At 39.3% G+C, this 23,277-nt stretch overlaps 1 protein-coding gene across 2 annotated transcripts in view; it reads right to left on the reverse strand.

Moving 5' to 3' along the window:
- The window catches only part of LOC103044275 (rho guanine nucleotide exchange factor 26), an 89,282-nt gene that overhangs the window by 43,907 nt on the left and 22,098 nt on the right, over nt 1–23,277 (reverse strand). For both annotated transcript variants that reach the window (XM_007237282.4, XM_007237285.4), the window contains 3 exons: nt 20,088–20,144; nt 17,296–17,456; nt 525–677 (listed from right to left, as the gene is read on the reverse strand). In XM_007237282.4, the coding sequence (XP_007237344.3) occupies nt 525–677; nt 17,296–17,456; nt 20,088–20,144 (371 nt within the window). The remainder of the gene's footprint in view (nt 1–524; nt 678–17,295; nt 17,457–20,087; nt 20,145–23,277) is intronic.

The raw sequence follows: 23,277 nt of genomic DNA on the forward strand, positions 1-23,277 counted from the left end.
GTAGTTCACGCATAGATCAGTACAGGAAGCATTTATAGGTTTATAAGGTGCATTTTTTATTGTTTATATACTTAAAAAATAAAAGGAGAAGAAAAAGTATCTCTATTTTTTATTATTCAAAATTAGTTTGAATCTAATCGTGAATCCAGAATCGTAAATCGAATCAAATTGTGAGCAGAGTTCATCGTTACACCCCCAACAGGAAAGGTTTCCTAAAATGTTATTTAAACAACTGCAAGTCCTGTATTGTGATATAGATTGTATCACCAGATTCTCTGCAATATTTTAAAAGTCCCCTAAGCTCTCCAAATAGAAAAAAAAATTGTATCATCTATACTGCACGCTAAGACATAAGGCAGGCTAAGATGTCTCTTTTAACTGTTACTGAGGTGACATGTATTAAAAAAAGAAACAAAAAAACAGATACTGGCTCCACTGTGATCAATACTTTCTGTGTAGCACAGTACCTTTAGTGTCAAACTGTAATAACTGGGCCAAAGTTTCAAATATGACTCCATACTCACAGCAGCCTCTGCAGTGTTCTCTGCTGATACACCTCGTTAGAGCAGTACGTCACATAGGGCTCAAAGTTGGACTGGGCGTGTCTGATCACGATGTCGCTGATGTCATCGATCACAATGTTCTGCTGGTGTCTGTCTTCCAGCTCTTTAAAGAACCTACAGAGTGGGGGAAAGGAGAGAGAAAGAGAGAGAGAGATGTTAAATAGATACATGCTCGTCCGCACACTGCTGACGTCTCAAGAGCTTGCCTTGAAGAAGGTCACAGATGCTATGCCATGGCCAAACACATTTCTAGATTTAAACCAGAATTTAAAAAATGTGTGAGATGCTACAAAATGCTTCAACACTTCATCCCTACAGCAAAATCTGCAGGAGCTGTGTTAGAATCAATTTATAGCATTTAGCTGATGCACTTATCTATCCAGTGCAACTTACATGGTTGTTTCTATTACGGTTGAGTTTGGCCAAGCATACTCAACCAGACCAAGAATTGAACCCCAGTCTCCCACATGGTGTGTTAGCTCACAAGCAAGCAGTGGTGTTATCCACTGCGCCACACCAACCACATTAGGGCTGCACAATATATCATATAAGCATCGGCATCGCGATGTGTGCATGCGCAATAGTTGCATCGCAGAACGTGCGATGCCACTTAAGGCAATTAAATCAAAACAGCAATGTTTGATTCTTGACACTAGAAGTAGATACACAGCGCTGTCTCTGTGTGAGTGACAGGCTGCTGCTGCCTGAGAAGCTCGGGGGGGGGGGGGGGGGGGGGGTGGGGGGGGCAGGAGTAAACACGACTTAACGGCATGGCGATACACCTCAGTCCAGCACAGTTTTGTGCAGATATTTCCAGTTACAGCTGAATTCACGCTTTTAATCCCAGAAAAAAACGCTCTAATTTGCCTTTTAAAAAGCCATTTAAATGCCTGATTAAAGGGCCGATTGCTGTTGTTTTGCCGTTTCCCTCAGGTTTTGAGTGCTCGGCACTGACTCAGCTCTTGGATTATTGCAGGACATCCTCACGGAACCTTTACAACTCCAATGTTATTGAATTATAGAATTATAAAATTCTACTTTTGACCAGTTTCAGCCACAAACTCACTGACACACATTCACACAAAGACAGGAAGCTCCCATACGGCCACCTCATTGCACAGGAAGTCCCAAAAGGCCCTAAACTGTCATCCAATATGGTACAGCAGGATCACACATCTCTTTCCACACTGTTATTGTGTTTGTGAGGACTTTCACTAACTTGTGAAACCATGTGACTGAGGTACACAACATATACAATCTTAGAAACCACACTTAAGTTTGGTTAACTAACTAATCCTGATTGGCACCAGAAAAATGTTTTTTTTAACATTCTGAGCACAAAAAAGTGCATCCCACTTGAATTTGAGTCTATTCTGTTGTTTTTTGCACTATTGTCCATTATTTTACACTGAAAATAAGCCTTTTTAATACAGTGTTTTACTGTAATAGTATTGTACAAGTTACAACCCAACATTAATGACATACCATGTATAATGACAAGACAGTTGAGCTGAAGTGAACTGACAATTGGTCCCCACAAAACATTAAAAACAAACACCTGCACAAACACACACACACACTTCCACAAGGTGAGGTGTTTCCTAAGCGGACACACAGCTGTGTGGGATTACAACCCTCCATGGGGTTCCTGAACAGTCTTTGCTGCACGGTGCTGCAGAGGAAACACTGCAGAACCATCTGTGGAGGAACCTGCTATGACCTCCGGTTCCATCACCTCGCTCCGGACCCTCAGACCGGCCAGACCTGGCAGTTATTTCTGGAGGTGATGATGTCAGGGAGGTAAAATACGGAATGTCCCCGCTGGGGTCGCAACCCTACGGCCTTCCTAAAAGGTGTTCCAGAGCCTCTGTGTTACTGAAGGACACGGGTTTACTGCAGGACAACTGCTGAGCACAACCAGCTGAATGGACTAGCGAGCCTCATTAGAAAGGAATGCTGAAATCATTCAGCTGAAGGCATCTGAACCAGACTATTCCAGTATCAGCTTTTCTTAAATAAACCCAAAAAAACACAATAACAACTCTAATATTAGTTTATTTTGTGCAGCTTCCATAAGATACCTATTTTCTTCACCATGAATTACCATTTTTTAAATTCCAACCATTGCTGACACAAATGTCCAAATATGCACTCACAAACAGTAAAGAGAATACACTGTCTGGCCAAAAAAAAGTCACTACCTGGATTTAAGTAAGCAAATGATGTGGGGTTGATGCTGCAGTTGGTCTGCAGGTCTAGGTTCAGCAACAGTATGTGCTGAAAGAATGAGGTCAGCTGACTACCTGAATATACTGAATATAGACCAGGTTACTCCTGGATCAATGGATCTTTTTTTCCCTGATGACACGGCCATATTCCAAGATGATAATTCCAGGATTCATGCGGCTGGAATAGTGAAAGAGTGGTTCAGAGAGCATGAGATCATTTTCACATATGGATTGTTCACCACAGAGTCCAGACCTTAACCTCATTGAGAATCTTTGAGATGTGCTGGAGAAGGCTTTTTGCAGTGGTCATCATGAATTCAAGATATTGGTAAAAATGAATGCAGGACTGGATTCAAATAAATCTTGAGACACTGTAGAAGCTTATCTAAATATCCAACAAAATATTTTTGGCCAGGCAGTTTATTATTATGCATTTTGACATCACAATCACTCTCAGGAAGATCACTGAACGCAGCATCAAAATTGCTGCAATCATTATGACATTATGACACTCTCAGGAACAACACTGAACATGACATCACTGCTGAATTCAGCCCCATAATCACTCTCAAAAAGAACACCTGCATCACAGCATCAAAATCACTGCAGAATACATAAAGATTATGACATCAAAATAACTCTCAGGAGGAACATTGAACTCAAAGGACACTACTGCTAAATTCAGACTCATTATAACACCACAATCACTCTCAGGAGAAACATTGACCATGACATCACTACTGAACTAGTAACTAACTTTGAAAAGAGATACTAAATACAAAGGACATTACTTCTAAATTCAGAATCATTATGACATCACAATCATTCTCAGGAAGATTGATAAACACAGCTTAAAAATCACTGCAGAATTCAGGATCATTATGCCACCACAATAACTTTCAGGAGAAACATTGACCATGACATCACTACTGAACTCAGACCCATTATGAGCAATCATCATAAGATAGATAGATAGATAGATAGATAGATAGATAGATAGATAGATAGATAGATAGATAGATAGATAGATAGATAGATAGATAGATAGATAGATAGATAGATAGATAGATAGATAGATAGATAGATAGATAGATAGATAGATAGATAGATAGATAGATAGTGACTTTAGACAGATGAATAGATAGATAGATAGATAGATAGATAGATAGATAGATAGATAGATAGATAGATAGATAGATAGATAGATAGATAGATAGATAGATAGATAGATAGATAGATAGATAGATAGATAGATAGATAGTGAAAAAGAAAGAGAGAAAGAAACAGAGAAAGATAGAAAGAGAGAAAGACACAGAGAGAAAGAAAGAGAGAAAGAAACAGAGATAGAAAGAGAGAAAGACAGAGAGAAAGAAAGAGAGAAAGAGAAAGAGAGAGAGAGAGAGAGAGAGAGAAAGATCTTGGATTTCCAACAACTGAGGCAAAGCAATAACAGCTCTGCTGTCCAACAAATGTGTTACTGAATGTCCAACACCCGCCCACACACACTCACACACACACTACACACACACACACACACACACACACACACACACACTACACACACGTTGCTGAGTAATAACAGTAACTGTTTGTCTGACTCTTTTTTAATAGTCGGCTGTTGAGAATACAGACAGTAACAAACACACATACTTAAAAAAAAATGAAGAAAAAAAAAAAAAACAGAAAAAACATGCACGCCAGTCCTGCACTGCCAATGAGGATGAGGTATGTGCCTGGACCAGTCTCTCAGGCTTCTGCTGACTGTGAACTCGTGCTCTCTCTCATACACACACACACACACACACACACAGTTTAATGAAAACTATTAGTAGTAAATACGTTGTTTTTGTGTTGAGTGATTAAGTTGACTGGAGAAAGACTGCTGGACCAGAGGAGTGAATGGTCATTTCATCATTTATTTCACAAGACAGAAAACAGGCACACACACCGACACATGCACACACATTAAATCATTCAGGATGTGGGTTAAATTCCATCCAGAATATGCAGGTGCATGAAAACCCACACTCATACACACACGAATAATTTATAATACATCCATTCTAATGAATGCATTCAGCAACACACAAAAACACACAGCATGTCTAGTCTAGTCTCTGAAGAGAAGAACTGCCAAAAGAACTGGACTCTCTGGAGTGGATATAATAATAAACATAAACCTACTGTATCTTTTAATGCCTAGTGCCAGGTGTGAGTTAAATGGGATATAAAGCCCGGCTGCCAGTATTGAGCTGTGGAGCAGAGGAACTAGGTTCTCCGGAATGATTAAGCTTCAACGACGGCTAGGTTCACATTACAAGCCGCATTGCTCAAATCGAATTTTTTGCTCAGATCGGATTTGGCTATCCTGATGGTTCACATTCACAAATGTATCTGTGTCTAAGTGATCTGCATCTGAATAATGTAATGTGAACAAATCTGTTCCTGTAACGTCTCACAGGCGCACATTGATACCTGTATAAACGTCACCCTCTTCACAAACAAAAAAAACGCTATATTTGAGAGACGACTCATAGTTTTATAAAGGAAAATGTATGAGTAGCAGCTCATATGTGGAGCATCTTTTGCTGGAGTGGAGAGAAAACAGCTGGTCTAAAGTTCATGTTCAGGTCGAGGAGGTGAAAAAAGGCCAGGTGGTTTGCTTTTGCTGTTTTTTTTTGCAGTTATAGATTCACAGCTGCACCAAGAGATATGTGGATACAACAGATAAGCACGTAGCGCATTCATTACAGCAAAAAGAAGCATGAATTCTGATTTGACTGTTCACAGTCGTGTGTCAATGGATCGGATACGTATCCGATTTAGCACTACATATGAAAGTGACTCAAATCTGATTTGAAAAAATCTGATTTGGCACGTTCACACAGCCATGAAAATATCAGATATGAGCCACATTAAGCAAAACATCAGATCTGAGTCACTTAAGCCTGGTAATGTGAACGTAGCCTAAAACTTTTGGGGTGATTCAAAACACTTAAACCACACTAATGCACACTAAAAGCAGTAAAGCAGTATAATCACATTTTAATACCCTTAATTAAGAAAGAACAATAAACAAAGTGTCCCAATACTTTTGTCCATACAGTTTAAAATAGAGTTTAGACACAATTATAGACAGATGCTAAAATTGAAGATGCACTTGTTTACAGCCTCTCTCTCTCTTTTTCTCTCTGATCTAATCTGATAGTTTATGAGGAATTTCTTGAACACCCTGCAGCACTTATTCTTAGACACAGAGTACAACGATTTAAACAGCAACAACTCTGTCACTCCACATTTCTCTGTCTGAAGAGACTTTAAATCTCTTCTCACGTTCTCTAAATGTCAGTCCAAAATGACATACTTAAAGAGTATATTCACAATTCGTCATAAAAGAAATTTACAACACCCCATTTATTTAGTACCATTACTTTAATGATGAGCACACTTTAAATCACATTCTGTGATTATGATTAAAATCATGATAAAAAAAGGCTGGTATTTCCCTGTATTTTTTTTTTTTTTATAATGTATTTACATTTTTTCCCCATTTTCTCCCCAACACCAGGAGGGTGAAGACAAGAGGATCAATTCATATTTTACCATGAATAAAAAAGGAATCTACCTTTAGAACTCAACAGTAGTGAGGCTGTGTTTACATCGCCAAATAAAACTGCTAATACACCAACAGGCTTGTAAATGAGATTAATGTGCTTAATTTGCATTAAAAAAAAAAAAATCCATGTGTTAAAGGTTCCAGATTAACATTGACAGCAGTATTATTAACATAACTAGAACGCTAATCCACCAACTATTTCCAGCTAGCTTTGTTGGTCGTGTGGCCAAGCATACAAAACCATATGCTTTATCTGACTACATTGGACAAAACCTTTTTACTTAATTTAATGTCTTTGTACATGGAGTTTTTCCAATTTTTTTATGAGCGCAACACAGTGAGCAAAGCATCTGAACAATATCTGTTCTTGTTCAGTTTTACTTTCCACAATCATGTTGCATTGTTTGCTAAAGCCAGGCAAACACGGTCTCCACAGGAAGTATGCTAAGGGCTTTACACCATAGCACAATATATAGAAAATCAAAAATAAGCTCTCATTGATGTTGCTGGTGGGTGTGGTGGTGGGGTATAGCCCTGAAAAAGAGCTAAAAACACTAGCATTATTGTTTTGTAGCACTTTAAAACACAAGCAGTTGATTCATCACATTAAAATTCACCTCCACCCATGTTACATTTTCCTCACCGGTGGCGAGTTCATTATTTTTTACTGGTTCAGGGCACGATGCCAGATACCTGCGAGCTGCATTACAAATGTATAGAAATGCAGTAAAGTGCCGGTAAGCTCAGCATTAATGAGTCTGACCCTGTTGCTCTGTCCCCAGGCTCTCTCTGTCTCGTCTGACTTCACGGCTCATACACGCTCGTAGAAATGTAAACTAAGCGTAGTTCCGCTTAGGAGACTCTTACTCTACATCACCATACTTTAACCAATCACCAATCACTTCCACCTGTCTTTAAAACACCTCTAATTACACCTGTATTCCTGCTTTTAAAAGTGGTCAATTTATGTCTCCTCTCCATTCTGCCCTTTACCACCAGACTGGTCCTGTCCAGTTGCCTGTCCAGTGGTCTGGCTCCACCGTTGCCTTCTGCACACTGCAGATGCAGGGTCTACACTAAAGATTTGTAGTTAAAATCAAATCAAGTTTTTTACTATAAATACTATAAAGGTTTTGTCTCAATTAAAAGTTTGAGTCTGTTGACTCAACTAGAGAACCAAACCTAAGGTCCTCAGTCTAAGGTCAGATATCGGACAGACAGGGCCAATCAATTAACTGTATTTTTCAGACTATACTGCGCATATAAAATCGTCAGTGCTCCTTATAATCCGGTGCGCCTCGTCTATGAATTCTACCAGTCAGGTATTAAGAAGCAGTACAGCAATGCTGCAGAAGTACAGAGTTAAACGGGTGAGTTTTCAGTAAAGTTTTCCCAGCACTAAGGCTGGGTGCAGCAGCATTAGCATTAGCCGCTAACCTCAGCGCTAGCTCTTTCGCCTTTCAGAGGTAAGTATATTGGACTAGAGGGAGGTCTCAGGTTCGAACCCCCACTCATGCAGCTTTGCCATCAGCTGCCGGTGCTTAGAGGGAGCAAAATTGGCTCTGCTCCCTCTGGAGTGGGTAGATGGCGCTCTCTCCCCACCACACGGGCTGGGCGGCACGAGGCGTCTGTGAGCGGATGAATCGGAACCTAGCCGCTGTGCTTTCCTCTGAGTGCGCTAGCTGCTCAGGCAATGATTCATCAGCAGCAGCTCGAAAAAAAGGGGTGATTGACTTCACACATGTCGGAGGAGGCGTGTGCTCGTCCGCATCCTCCAAGGGTCACGGGCGTCACCGGTGCTGGGGACACATAAAGGGGTGGGACAATTGGATATTCAAATTGGGAAAAAAATGGGGAAAAATCAGAATTAAAATTATATAAAAAAAGTATATTGGACTGTAGTCTCTATTGTATTAAAACAAGCTAGGGATGAATCAGTAGCTCATAGCAGCCTGGGTTACTGAAACACTCGGGGTTCCTTAGTTTAGAGCTATCAGGCCGTATTTACGTTCCGCTAGCGCTGAGGTTACCAGCTAATGCTGCTGCACCTAGCTTTAGTGCTGGAGAAACTTCACTCAGGCAGCTCGATATGTTACAGACTGTCACAACCTGAGGGAAAACCAGTGTGGACAAAACCACACAATATAAATTACTATAACTTATTTCTAATATTAATGATTTACTGCTTATTATTACACATTTATAAAGTATCCACACTCTCATTTCATTCTATTTGAATTATCACTAATAATAATTATAAGTGTTAATCCTGTAAATAACAATAAGTTCTGTTGTTGTTGTAATTATATGTATGTAATCTATCTTTTAATTAATTATTATTATTAATTATTATTATTATTATTTTTTTTTTTCAGTTTTATGCTTTGGCAATAGTGTTGATTGTAACATTCATGCCAATAAAGCACTTTTGAACTGAACTGAAAACTTCACTGAAAACATACCCTTACAGAAAATCTGGAAATCTAAGCTTACTGTAAAAAACGGAAGCGCTTTACTTACCCAAATATAAGATTTTTTTAAAGAGGAAAATCTGTGTAGATTAACATCCAGCAATTCTTAGACTTTTGAAAGTAATTGTTTTTTTTTTTTAGAATTTACAGTTTTGTTTACTTAGGCTCTTTGCCCAGCTTCCCCATTAGAAGGGAAACATCGATGCTCACTTCAATGTAGGAATCCTTACTAGTATTTCTTGATGTGCATTATAATCCGGTGTGCCTTATGTATGAAAATAGACCAGAAAATATATGTTTATTGATAGTGCACCTTATAATCCGAAAAATATGGTACTTATCCAGATTCCAAGCTACAATTTGCACTGGACCTTAACCTGCCGTAATATAACAGAGACATGTCACTGATCCATATTCCAGTCCACATCTTACTATGAACCGCAGCAGACAAAGCCTCAGTAAGGAAATAGCATAAGCTGTAGCTTTTGAGAAATCAAATGTCGTTTTTTTGGAGATATTTTAGTCTGAAAACACTGAAAAGTGGTTGTAAGTAATGTAAGTAAAGCAAGTAAATAAACCATTTAAATCGGGCACCTGCTTCAGATTTTCAGAAATGAGTTGAAGTTTATCAGAAACTTTACAGACTAAAGTGATTACAAAAGTAGCAGCTTACTTTTTAATTGAATTTTGCAGCTTGTTGGAGCATACCTGTAGTCCAGGTATATATTTCTGCCATATATACATTTAAATTCAGAGTATTTGTGAATATTTTTTGACATGCTGTGGTATATTTCAGCCTTATGATTAAACCTTATGCACAATACCAACATATATAGTGATCATTTAAACAAAAAATAATTTAAAAATCAGAAAGTGAACTTCTAACTGCTGTGAAGATGAAGTGAAGATCTAACTGTCAGACTTAGCATCACTACTGATGTGTGTCTACAGAAAGAAAAAGAGAGAGAGAGAGAGAGAGAGGGAAAGAGACCTAGACTAGATAACATGAAAACATGAGAGAATATCTCCTTTAACGCACACACAAACGCTCTCATCACTTGTGCGTGACCACGGAAGTGGACATAATGTTCTTGGACACACAGCGGGGTCTGTGTGTGTGCCAAAGATGTCTGAACGCATACTGTAGTAGACACATGGCTGAGTGTGTGTCCAGACTTCATACATTATGCATTCTGCAGCTTCTGTAGGAACATGTGCTCATGTTCCCAACAGGTTTTGAACATCTCCCTCAATCTGAATCTAAACGGGAAACACAGACTCACAGACACGCACATACAGCAACAGTTTACCCACAGGGCAAAAAAAAAAAACACTCCTGCTCTTGTGAAATTGCAATGATGTAATCGTGGACCGGAATACGACAATTGTACCAAATAAAGAAGTTCTTTTACACTCATAAAACCAGTTTAGCGAGGGCTGTCGAGAAACAAGGCTCATTTTCCCCTGGAAAACAGTGCAGGGACCACCTCGCCTAAAGCCACAGTCAGTAAATCAAATGTGCATCATTTTCTTCTTATGTCAAATGTATTTATGCCAAGACATGCCGATTGTGGTAAAGTATGCTGTGTACAGTACAAGTGACAAGTGTGGACACGCCTCTTCTCATTCAATGTGCTTTCATTCTTTTGATGTTTTTTTTTTACATTGTAAATTTTATATATTTTTTTAGAAATTTTATACATTTAGTTCATACTTTAGATTCTTCTATGTAGCACATTTATGTTTGATGTATTTTAATCTCAGTGTCTTCATGAGCAAGAGTCACCTGGAATAATTTTCTCAGTGCCTTGAAGGAGTTTCTGGAGGTGCTGAATAATAGTTGCTGCTTTTCCTTCATTATGTGAAGCTCCAGCTCATGCCAAATCATGATAATATGTACTGGAAGCTCAAACCTCACTACTTTATAGTTTATTAGGAACTGTGTGACTTGGCGCTCTAAGGCGGTGCCACTATGATTTTGAGATCGCTGGTTCGAATCCCGAATTTTTCTGTGTGGGTAGATGGTGCTCTCTTCTCCCTTCATCCTACCAAATTATGATGTCGATCAGTACAAGGCGTCTGTGAGCTGATGTATCGGAACCGTATCGTCGTTGTGCTTTCTTCCGAGTAAGCTGTGAAGTTATTCGGCAATAAACTTGGCATCATATCATCATGGTTTCCTGGACAATGATTAAGCCTAGTCCAAGCATAGTCCAAGACCAGGCTGTGATTTAATTCCCACCCGGACCACCCACAGCTCTATATGGATTTGATTAGTTTATTAGGGGAACGTGTGTTGGGATGTGTATCTGGATGGGATTAAAAAGATCAGAGCATCACTGAATTTAGTGGAAAACAGAAAATGCTGTGTGTAATTTTTCTCAGACAGTAAATCTATAAGTTTCTACATTTCTGAGGCATGGTATCCAAAAGTTTTATGCCACTCTTCAAGTGCCCAAAGTTTCGGCATGAATCGTCTTTCCATCAGAGTATCCGTCTCCATGCTGAATAGTGTAATAAATCTTTTATCACAGGAATGGCTCAGTGGAACCCAGCAGACGATCTTTGGGCTCCAGCCCACCCAGTTCCTGTCTTCAGTCAGAACTCTCAGGCTATTTTCAGCCCCCTCAGCCAGTTAATGAGAACCAGCCCGGCTTCAGCTCCGAATGGAAGAGAGTGTTCCCGCTTTTCAGGGTCACATGATTTCCAGTTAAGCGCTGTCATTTCCCACATATCGAGCAGAGCGGGGCGAGTGCAGCCGGTGACAGCATCATCGTCTCCCCAAAACACAATATCAGCCCTGTCCTCTTCCACAGGGTCAATGGGGCATTCAGCAGAACCGTCACTCATCACTGTGCGAATGGGCATGTGCGCGTGTGTGTGTGTGTGTCTGTGTATGCATATGTGCTCCAGTGCAACAAGATCTGCATGAGTGCAGACAGAAGTAATACACATACACCTAGTATACACTACCAGACACACACTGTATAAACATACATACCATTTGTTCAACTCTTCCTTTTGTTTGACTGAAGTGGTCTGTTTTAACTAAAGTAAAAACAATTTGTCAAAACTGAGTCAAATCTAATAATCTCTATTGTCAGACAGAAAGAATAGAGGCTGCACCGGCCCTCAGAAAAAAAATAAATAAATAAAATGTAGAAGTCCTCATTTATTAATGGACTAGAATACACAGTTCTGGAAAAAAAATTTAGAGATCACTTCAGTTCCTAAATCTGTTTCTCTGATTTTGCTATTTATAAGTATATGTTTGAGTAAAATGAACATTATTGTTTTCTTCTATAAACTACTGACACCATTTCTCCCAATTCCAAAAAGAAATAGTAATTTGGAGCATAATTTATTTGCATGACAAAATGGCTAAAACAACAAATAATGCAAAGAAAACAAGTTGATATTCATTTTTAAGAATTCAGAGATTAATATTTGGTGGAATAATCCTGGTTTTTAATCACAGTTTTCATGCATCTTGGCATATTCTCCTCCACCAGTCTTACACACTGCTTTTGGATAGATGCCTTTACTCCTGGTGCAAAAATTCAAGCAGTTCAGCTTGCTTTGATGGCTTGTGATCATTCATCTTCATCTTGATTATATTCCAGGTTTTCAATTTGGTAAAATCAAAGAAACTCATGATCTTAAGTTGCCCCCTAAACCTAAAAACTTGGTTGTGCCACCCATGGCAGCAAAAACTGTTTTTGAATTTCTTCAGATTTGGGCATAATGTGCTGCTTTTTGAGATATTTTATCCTGCTTCATTTTGTCTATTTATGTCCTTCATTTATTCAACAGATTAAACATTCCTGGGTGTGGTCGGTGCAATTTAACTCAGCTTTTCAAAAAATGTGGATAATCACAGTTAATTACTGATTATCACATATAATAGTTATTCTATGATAATCTGCATGATGATGCATTACAAATGAATACACATAGTATGACTATGTTAAGTTTATATTCATAATGTTTTCATGCATGATCACTGTAAGAATCTATAATTATAAATTATCCTAGCTTTATTTATCCAACACAAACACACACAGGCCCACACACGCAATTCACGAGCACAGCTTATCTAACAGTGAGGTCATGATCTGCTGCAGAGCAGACACTCGCAGCACAAGTTCATGTACTGTGCTTATATAATCCCCATTAATCAGTGACCTGGGAACAATCACAGAACTGTCAGTCAGTGACACTGCCTCTACTGTAGCCTCAGAATCTCTGACATCAAACTAACTCAAAATGATCACAATTCTGCAGGAAATCAGTTCATCCATCATAAACTGATCATCTGATTCTGATTACACTTTATTTATGTAGTTAAACACTGAATAACACATGTTAAACAAATGTAAGTTGCCCTAAATGAATTGTTTTGTTTTCTACACTGAAATACAAATAGTCATTGGACAGCAATATATAGATTTATCATGGTTTCAAGTGTGATGCCCACACCTGTATACGTTGTGAGGTGTTATCTATTGAGTGAGGATGAACAATGGCCAGTATGCTCAAAGTGCACCCACAGTGGACAGCTCAAAGGGTGGTAATACAGGGCTCACATGTCTAACCTAATTTCTCAATGGTGCTCCCAAATAAAATCTTTGGTGCGACTATAAAAGTCATCCTGTGGTTCAACAACATACACACAGATGTACTACAATCCAGATATACTATCAAACCACAGAACCTGCTGAAGACTAAACGGACATACTATTAGCATCACTAGTTAACCATTAGTCATTTCCATTGAAAAATCAGTCTGTTAGACTAGGAGAATAACAGGGGTTGATATTGAGATATTAAAAATATTTTTTACCTCACTTAAAGTGCTTTAAATAAATTACTATAAATTTCTAAGGCGCTGCCACTATAAGCGGGAGGTCGCAGGTTCGAACCCCCACTCATGCAGCTTTGCCATCAAGCTGCCGGCGCTCAGAGGGAGCACAACTGGCCCTGCTTCCTCTGGGTGTGTAGATGATGCTCTCTCCCCACATCACTCCTAGGGTAATGTCTGCAGCACAGGACGTCTGTGAGCTGACGTATCAGAACCGAGTCGCTGCGCTGGCTGCTTGGCAATGCTACATCAGCAGCAGCTCGAAAAGAGGCAGTGTCTGACTTCACATGTATCGGAGGAAGCATGTGCTTGTCTTCACCCTCCTTGTGTGTTGGGGAATTACTAGTGATAGGGGGAGTCCTAATGAGTGGGTTGGGTAATTGGCCGTGTAAATTGGGGAGAAAATGGGTAAAAATTAGATTTTTTTTTTAATTATTAAAATAAAATGTGGATGCATCTAACTTTTGTGCTGGTTCACCTAAGAAATGTTAATCAAGAGTATTATTGCAGGTTAACATATGTTAACCTGGCAATGTTAATCTAGTATTTCCTGTTATAGCCAAAAAAAAGCACATACTGAATGTCAGACATTCTGTGGTTGATTGACTGGCATCTGAAATAATCAATAAATCACGTTTATTTCATGTGAACAAAATGTCCAGCCCTACTTTTCAGAATTCCCTGCTGGTCACGTGCCGATCCCATTCTTGGTCAGCCTGCCATACTTCAACCTTTGTTCAGGGCTTGCTAATATTTACACAAACTCTGCTCAAACTAATCGAGCCCCGCTGGCACGGAATCGGCCCTGAACTTCCTCGTACAGGAACAGCAGCACTAAATTTGGACTGCTGAATTGATAGTGATCCTGTGTGTCGAGAGCGCGTGCCCATCTCAGGGCATATGAGTGAGTGTGTGTGTGTGTGTGTGTGTGTGTGTGTCTTGTGATCTTGATTTCAAAATCACTGAACTTCAGGCAGTCAGTACTACTGTACCTATGATGCAACTGACTAACAAAGAGTACATAGAACCAAACGACATTCAATATCACTCAGGTGCTCTGATTGAATTTAAATAAATAGGAATTAGATATTGCAAATATGTACACTCACATGCTGAAAGTCAAGGTACAGGAACAAATATCATTTTCTATTACCGTTGCCATGTTTCTTAAAAGCCAAAGAATGCTGCACTGACCTGTGGGATTTGTGTCTGTTGTCTCCTGCATTAAATGTTAAAGTGATTTCTACCTGCAGTTGCTTATCTGCTCACATGTACAATTCTTGCCAGACACCTCTGGTTACTGCACTGCTTTCCACTATGCAATACATGACATGGTGTATCGAGGAACCTTAAATGACTGTACAGTTTCATAAACTGAATGTACCATTCATCAGGCCTCCTTCTAACTCCCACCTTGCCATGAGCACTTTGACCACGCTGTTCAACCTCACACACAGGATAACACCTCACAACTTACACAAGTGTGAGTGATCCCAAGCTGTTCCCTGAGAAACCCCTTTATGATCAGATCATGTACTGCTATCCTCTGAAAAATCCAGCCGTAAATGGAGTACTGTACCCTCACCAGCCGAGAACTGAAGACACAAACCAGATCTCCGGCTGAAGTTAAACAAGCTGCATACCCTGCTATGGAAAAAGACAGGAGGAAGAGGAGGCTACACAGAGAGGGACTTGACTCAGCAGATGTTCCTGCAAAGATCCTGACATTTAGATTAGATATGCATGAGTCTGGAGTTTTACAGACTAGACTATACCTCATTAACATCAGACATTTATTCGTATAAAAAGACCACCACCATACAATGACATGATCAAAGTCATAGTCATGAGAAAACAAGTATAGTGTTGCAGTGTCCCATAACTTTTGGCATGTCTGATAAAAGTTAAAATACAGAAAGAACATGGCACTGTCCTGTAGGATATGGGTGTGTTGTCTTCTGCACTGAAGAAACAAATGCTAGCGTAGCACACTATGTGTGTGTGTGTGAGAGAGACAGGAGAGACAAAGAAAGAAAAAAAAGGAGACACAGCGAATGCATAAGAGAGAGTCTTCAGCACAGTGACCTACAGTTTCGTAACAGTTTGGAGGAAAATGAAGAGTGGATGAAAGTAGTGGATGGGTCTATAAGTAGCTTGCCTGATTAGCCTCTGTGCTAATCGCGCGAACAGCCACAAAAACACTCACAACTCACGACATGAAGGACTTGTCACTGCAAGCAGGAGTGCAGCATGGGCATTCCTAATGCATGCATGCAGCAGAGTCCATAGTGAACTTGTGGAGTAACAACATAACATGACATTTTTGATACTTCAGTGATCAGGATCTTTCAACCCTATTCCTTCCTTTAAAAATGATATAAATGATCAGAATGGAGACATTCCAACTTTTTGCAAGTCAGTGTTTAAATAATTGTCGAACTGAATCATTTCTTTTAGGTTTCCTTTCTGAAAAGTAAGGTCAGTAACTTTCACAGTTCTGATAATGCAGAAGAATAAAGACATGAATCTTCATGCTATAAATAAAACTGAATTCATTAAGTCATTAAAGTCATTAAATCAGATTAAAGTATGTGGATATCCTAGTATACAGTAATTACTGAGGCTCAGGAATGAGAGAATGCTGTATTACTTGCAGAGCTGAAAAAACTCTAGGCCACTCTCATTTTACACACAGGTTCACATCATCAAAGTTTCTTTTGTAATGGAGAACACCTGCAAATTCCGAAAACACCCTGCTGTGCATACAATCTGCCTTCACACAAAGCCCTCAGTAAACAGAGAATAAAGCATGAATTACATGCAGGAGTAAACAGCAGTGAAAATGCAGAAAGAAGCAAGGTTAACCCCTGAGATGTTTCAACAGACACCAAGTACAAGTCATTTTGGTTGTTTACAAACTGCCAATTTACACACAAATGCCAATTTATTGAAGTGCAACACTTATAGAGGACAGCACAAACTGCCAGTTACAGAGACCCCCACTGGTTAGCATCATGCTGAGTAATGGGGGACCGGGGGAGGGCCATTCTATCCACCCAGATTGTTGTTTTGAAGCAAAAAGTTGGCCAAAATAGAAGTAGTCATCTTGTTTTCTCTTGCACAGTAAAAAAAGAAAATTAGAGCCAGAGAATGCACAATAGAGACGTGAGGCGAGACCATGTTCCTGCCCAAACTTAGCCATCCATCAACATCCATAATCCCACAACTGGGTATCACCTCATCACCACCTGCCAAATTCTGCTCTGTTTACTTACATGGGATTGGACAGAATAAAAGTTGTATTGCAGCCAATTAAGTAAGGTTAAACATTTTTGGCCTTCACTTTTCAACTGTTGTCATCCAGATCACTCATATACACACTCTAGGGTTTAGACGGGTGTACCACCCAGATTCAACACACACCCATAGGAAACAAACTTGATACTACAGTAGCAACCTGTTAGACCACACACACACACTTCCTCAGCCCAGGCCTCTGCTTTACTGTTCTTGGACATATTAGTGTACTGTATTAATGTCAGTCAAGTCCTCTTACTTTTTACTGGTCTCACAAACGTCCACGATGTTGGAGAAGAGGTGGTGGTGGTCCGTCTTGGTCATGGTCTCGCTGAGCTCCTGAGAGTCCTTAAACAGGCGAATGAGGATCATGAGGCTGTGCAGGTAGCTGTGCTCTGATGAGATCACTTCAAATATCGCCTGAAAGAAAAAACAACATATATATATATTATATATATATTTTTGTGTTTTTGTATTGTCTAATGCAGGCTTTGTAATTAATTAAATTTCTTCCAGTCAGGTATTAAGGAGCAGTAAAGCCACTCCGCTGAAGTACAACACTATAAGCATTAGCATTAGCCGCTAACCGCAGTGCACATTGGCTTACCAGAACACATTCCAGAAGTCTAGCATTATCGGGCGGCATTTACGTTCCGCTAGCGCTGTGGTTAGCAACTAATGCTAAAGCTGCTGCACCCAGCCTTAGTGATGGAGAAACTTTACTGAAAACTAACCCATAGACAAAATATTGGAAATCTAAGATTACCGGTAATGTAAATAAATAAAAAATATTTTTTTTATTTTAGGAGAGATGTGTGTCTAGATTAACATTGCTTGTTTATTTTTTAGGAATTAGTTTTGTTTACTTAGGCACTTCCCCCAGGTCCTTTATTTGAAGGAAAACATGGCAACACCCTCACACTCAACACTCACTTTGATGAAGGCATCCTTACTAATGTGCCTTATAATCTGGTGCACCTTATAGTTAATAGTTAAGAAAAATACGGTAGAGCTCTTATCTTTTAGCTAAAAGAAAAAACAGCATGTTAGTAAAGAAGCAGTTCACTGAATACACGGATACCAAGCATGATAAATGATGGTGAATGGTGTATTTTGTTTCATTTATGTAAAGAGGGCGTAAAAATGAACTTAAACCTGCCGTTTGTGGGTTTTCTCTGTCGGCTCTGCCCCTCCCTCTTACTTCCCTGATCTGAGCACTGCTGGCGGTGGAGTGTGGTGTCTTAATCTAACTGTTCTTTGGAAATGTTTTGACTGTTTTGAAATATATAGAGCTATTTTATCTGAATGTCTAACTGGAACACAGTCAACAATGCAACTGGGTGATGTCATTATCTGCTGTAATGATACGCAGCTTTAATCTTAAGCAACAGTACAGATTTAGATTGATCACGCTTTTCAGATTTGCTATTACAAATCCATTGTGTCAGCAGATAACTAAGACGTTTTACACTCTTTACACTTCATGCAATCCTCTATGATATGAATTTCCCCTATATTGCACAATACTGACATTCTTTACAGTACATTCAGATCCAGTCAGTCAGTCATTCCCGGCATGGACAGGTTCAAGTGAAGTTTTGTAACGTTGTTACGCCACTGTGTAATACATTTTGAGGTCTGACCTAACCCAACTACTGAAATTCATTAAGCTGACAGTATACAGGAGATTCACGGGGAGGGGCTGGGCTGATTTACCGATGAGCTGGCCTCATTAACATACCACACATACCTCTGCTGCTCAGAAATGCTGGAGGGACTGGAGCGCTGGATAGGGAAGACTGGATCACACTGAAGCGCTAATAAGACAATACTTCCGCTGCGGTTCTGTGTGTTTACATGGATATGAGAATCTCTGCCCACAGTGTCCATATTAGGGTGGATTTGTTTATTAGTTGGACACTGTGTGTCGCTTCCTGTCCTTGTGGTTTGAAAGTTTGTTTTATCAGACTTATGTTTATAATAAGTTGGATTTATGGCTTTAGTGCAGCAAATTTATACTCTTCTCATAGCTTTATGTGTGTGTGTGTGTGTGTGTCAGTCCCATGAACAAACAGTTCTCATAAAGCAGGCTCCAGTGGTCATAAGTGGTCCCCAACAAAACAAAATCCAGCTGTCTGGCTCATAATGGTAAAAACCTATTGCTGACACAACGTGCAAATGCACACACAGCTTGGAAAACTGGAAAAAGTCTTCATTTTTTGTACTACCAAAAAGCTTGTTGTATATTTAACTATTGATATATTTACTTTGATATACTGATATATAACAATATGCTACTTTAAGGTTCACTTACTGATGACAAAGATGTGCAAATGCATACATACAGCTTGTCTAGTCCTGTTGGCACCATGCCTAATGCATATCCTAGTTAGAAAGGCATCATTTTGAGCTGTGGAGCAGTAAAACCTGATATCAACCACCTAACTTGATAGGATCTCCCAGGTGGTTGCTATGATGTTGCTAAGTGGTTGTTAGATGGTCGGTATTGTTGCTGATAAGTGGTTGCTTTGGTATTTTGGTTAGTTGCTATGGTATTGCTTGGTGTTTGACCAGGTGGTTGGTATGGTGTTGCTAAATGATTGTTGAACAGTTACTATCAGTGGTGACAAATTGTGGCATCCAAGTTACTACAGTGTTGCTTAGTGGTTGTTAGATGGTCGCTGTTATTGTTGTTGATAAGCGGTTGCGCTGATATTTCAGTTAGTTGCTGGGCTACTGCAAAGTAGCTGATATGATATCTCACAAGGTTGCTAAGGTGTTGCTAAGAGGATAGTAAATTGTTGCTAGGTGGTTGATTTGATAGCCCAGGTGGTTGCACAGGTATTGCTAAGTGGCTGTTAGTTGGCTGCTAAAAATATTGATAAATTGAGGCTTTGTCTTCCCAAATGGTTACTATGGTGTTGCTAAGTGGTTGTTAGATGGTCGCTGTTGCTGTTGTTTATTCTGCTAGGTGGTTCTTAGGGTATTCCATGTGGTCACTGTGATGTTGTTAAGTATAGTGTAGAGGTGTAGTGAGGAGATGAACATTACCTCTTGTCGTTTTCGCTCCTCTTGGCTCAGCTTCTTTGCCGCTTCACTCTTTTTAACCTGGAGGAGAAAAGAGCAGACGGGATGAAGCAGCTCAGTCTGATTAGAGTGAGATTAAATTAGACTTCAAATAGTCACACAACTTATTCCACTGTCAGTCAGGGTCTATTTGTGCCCAACTGGCATGATGCCAGCACGGATATAATGTGTGTGTAGAGGCATTGAGTTTTAATGTCCTCTTCATTTCACCATGAAAATGTAAAAATAATTGAAAATGAAAAATATTGTGGTAAATGCACTGAAATCTTAAGTCATGGGACGGCAGTATGTAAATTTCTGTGTTACTAGGGGTGGGTGATATGGCCCTAAAATAATACCACAATATTTCATGGTATTTCCGCGATAATGATACTCTTGGCGATAGGATAAAACACTGAATTTAAAAAAATTCTTTCAAGAATACACTACTGCACCAAATTGAATATTACATTTAGGGCATACGATATGATATGTCACATCCTTAACTGAGATATTAAAAAATACAAGAAATTATTAAGATTTGTAACAGAAGTCAATGATCCAGAATGTCATGATACTAATAATGCACTCCATATATCTCCATATATTCAGGATTAAAGTAAAATAAATGATACTGGACAGATATAATCTGTCTATAATAGATATAAAATGGGAAATGAGAACAGCGTCAATTTTTCTTTTACTAAAAACTGCAAAAAAGTAGTAACCTGATGTGATAATTAGGGGTGGGTGATATTGCACAATATTTCAGAATATAAAAATGTTGGCGATATCGCGTACAGTACGTTATGGCACACCCCTAAGTGTTACCTCAGGGAATGGCTTGGGAAAACCCAAATAAGTTGTGAGGTGTTATCTTGTGAGTGAGGCTGAACACTGGCCACCAATCTAATGGCAAAGCGACATGAATATTAGGAGTTGTAGTGAGGCCTGAAGGTGGAAGCCATATGATATCCTATGATATCCTATGGTGATTTCAGTTAGTTGTCATGGTGTTGCTAAAAAGTTCTTAGATCGCTACTATGGATGTTGCTATGTAATTCTTTGGTTTTTCAGGATGAATAAGATATTCCCATCAATATTTTAGAAGTTTTGGGTCATTTAACATTCCTCAATATGATTCACAGTGTCACATGTGTAATGGGTATACATCACAGAAAGCAGTACCAGTGGAGAACACAGTAGGTGGTAATTACTGTGACCAGCAGCATCGGCATTCAGACAAGCAACTCTGGCAGAAAACACATCCACATTCAATGCAGGAGGCCCCACACATGCTTAGCATAGCTTCAAAGGGACAAGCCAAAAGTCATGGGAAGTTCCTCTTCTTATCCCAGGACATGTGGAACGTCAGTTTATACATGCAAATTAAAGTAGTTTCAGAATGGAACCTGTCCTCCTTTGCCCTAACAAAGAAGCCCTTCACACACCTGGTCTGGGCACGCTCAGTAAAGTTCACCAGAGGGTCGTTTCTGAGAACGAGAGGGAGAGGGGGGTGCGGGGGATGAGGGGGGTTTACCAAACTTAGTTTATGTATTTTTCCCAAATAAACCTGCTTCATTGAGTCCAGTCCTCTGCAGGGAATAAAGCCGTGTTAAATGATGTTGTGTGGGGGGTCCGTGCACAGCCAGTGTGTGTACAAGTGCCTGTGTTTGTACAGCAAGAGTGTGTGACGATACTCAAATAAACTGTAGTGATTGTGTGTGTGTGTGTGTGTGTGTGTATGTGTGTGTGTGTGTGTGTGAGAACAGGTTTGAGTAAAACCATTCGGTGTGATCGGGTTTCTCCTGGAGAAAGTGCCGCTGCCACCTGAGCCGCATTCTGTTAATTCATAACCTGGGCAGAAAAACAGGCCTATAAAAGCAGCAGAAGAAAGGAAATCTGCACTCGCTCTTCACTACCAACAAAAACCTGCTCTGCACTTCACCAGCTGTACTCGGCCGAGGTCGGGGTTCAGACCCAATCTAATATTACAGAGATCAGGTGGAGGACATGGAGTTCCATCTGTTCCAGCTTTCAGCTCCCAGCATTCTTTCCAGCTTTACTATGGATGCTTAAAATGTTCAGAAGCACATTTTTTTAATCATTAAAAACAGAATTATCAGCATATCTGTCAGACATGTATAATAACAAACTATAGAACTACTTCACTACAGTACATAAGTAGTAAAATTCTGTATCTGTATCTACTGGAGTAAAATTATTAATTTTTATTACACTTCTGCTTTTCAGTGAGTTTAATAAATTTATTTTATATTTAATATAAGAGACCACTTAAAATGATGAGTTTCTTTGATTTTGCCAAATTCAAAACCTCTGAAATATAATCAAGAGGAAGATGGATGATCACAAGCCATCAAATCAGTCTGAACTGCTTGATTTTTTGCACCAGGAGAGGCATAAAGTTATTCAAAAGCAGTGTGTAAGACTGGTGGAGGAGAACATGCCAAGACGCATGAAAAGTGTGATTAAAGACCAGGTTTATTCCACCAAATATTGATTTCTGAACTCTTTATAAATATGAACTTGTTTTCTTTACATTATTTGAGGTCTGAAAGCTCTGCATCTTTTTGTTATTTTAGCCATTTCTCATTTTATGCAAGTAGATGCTCTACATGACAATATTTTTATTTGTAATTTGGGAGAAATGTTGTCTGTAGATTATGGAATAAAACAACAGTGTTCATTTAACTCAAACTTTTGCCTATAAATAGCAAAATCAGAGAAACTGATTCAGAAACTGAAGTCGTCTCTTAACTTTTTCCAGAGCTGTAGATAGGGTTTATTTTCATATGGTATTACATGTTGAACTAATATGTTCCTACGAAAGTTTAATAAAATAACAAACAGCAGTGGGTAATGTTCTAGCCCCATAATGTACTGCCATTTCTCACTAAAGCTTTGTGAAATAGTTACTGTTGTATTTACTGTTCTAATGTTGTTATATTATGAGTTTTGATGTGTCTAATGACTCCAGTAGGTGCTGTAGGACAAGAAAACCAGCAGTCTACTCGCTGTTCTGTTCAGCCCTAATAGTATGACTGTTTTTATTCATCTAGTGCTTTTAACGAAGTGCTGTAAATGTGAGAAAAGCCAGTAAAAAAGATTGTATGTTGAAAACATGTTGCTCCCTATGAAATCTATATGCACAGTG

This window comes from Astyanax mexicanus, chromosome 9 (assembly GCF_023375975.1).
Source record: "Astyanax mexicanus isolate ESR-SI-001 chromosome 9, AstMex3_surface, whole genome shotgun sequence".
In the NCBI taxonomy this organism is placed as follows: Eukaryota; Metazoa; Chordata; class Actinopteri; order Characiformes; family Acestrorhamphidae; genus Astyanax; species Astyanax mexicanus.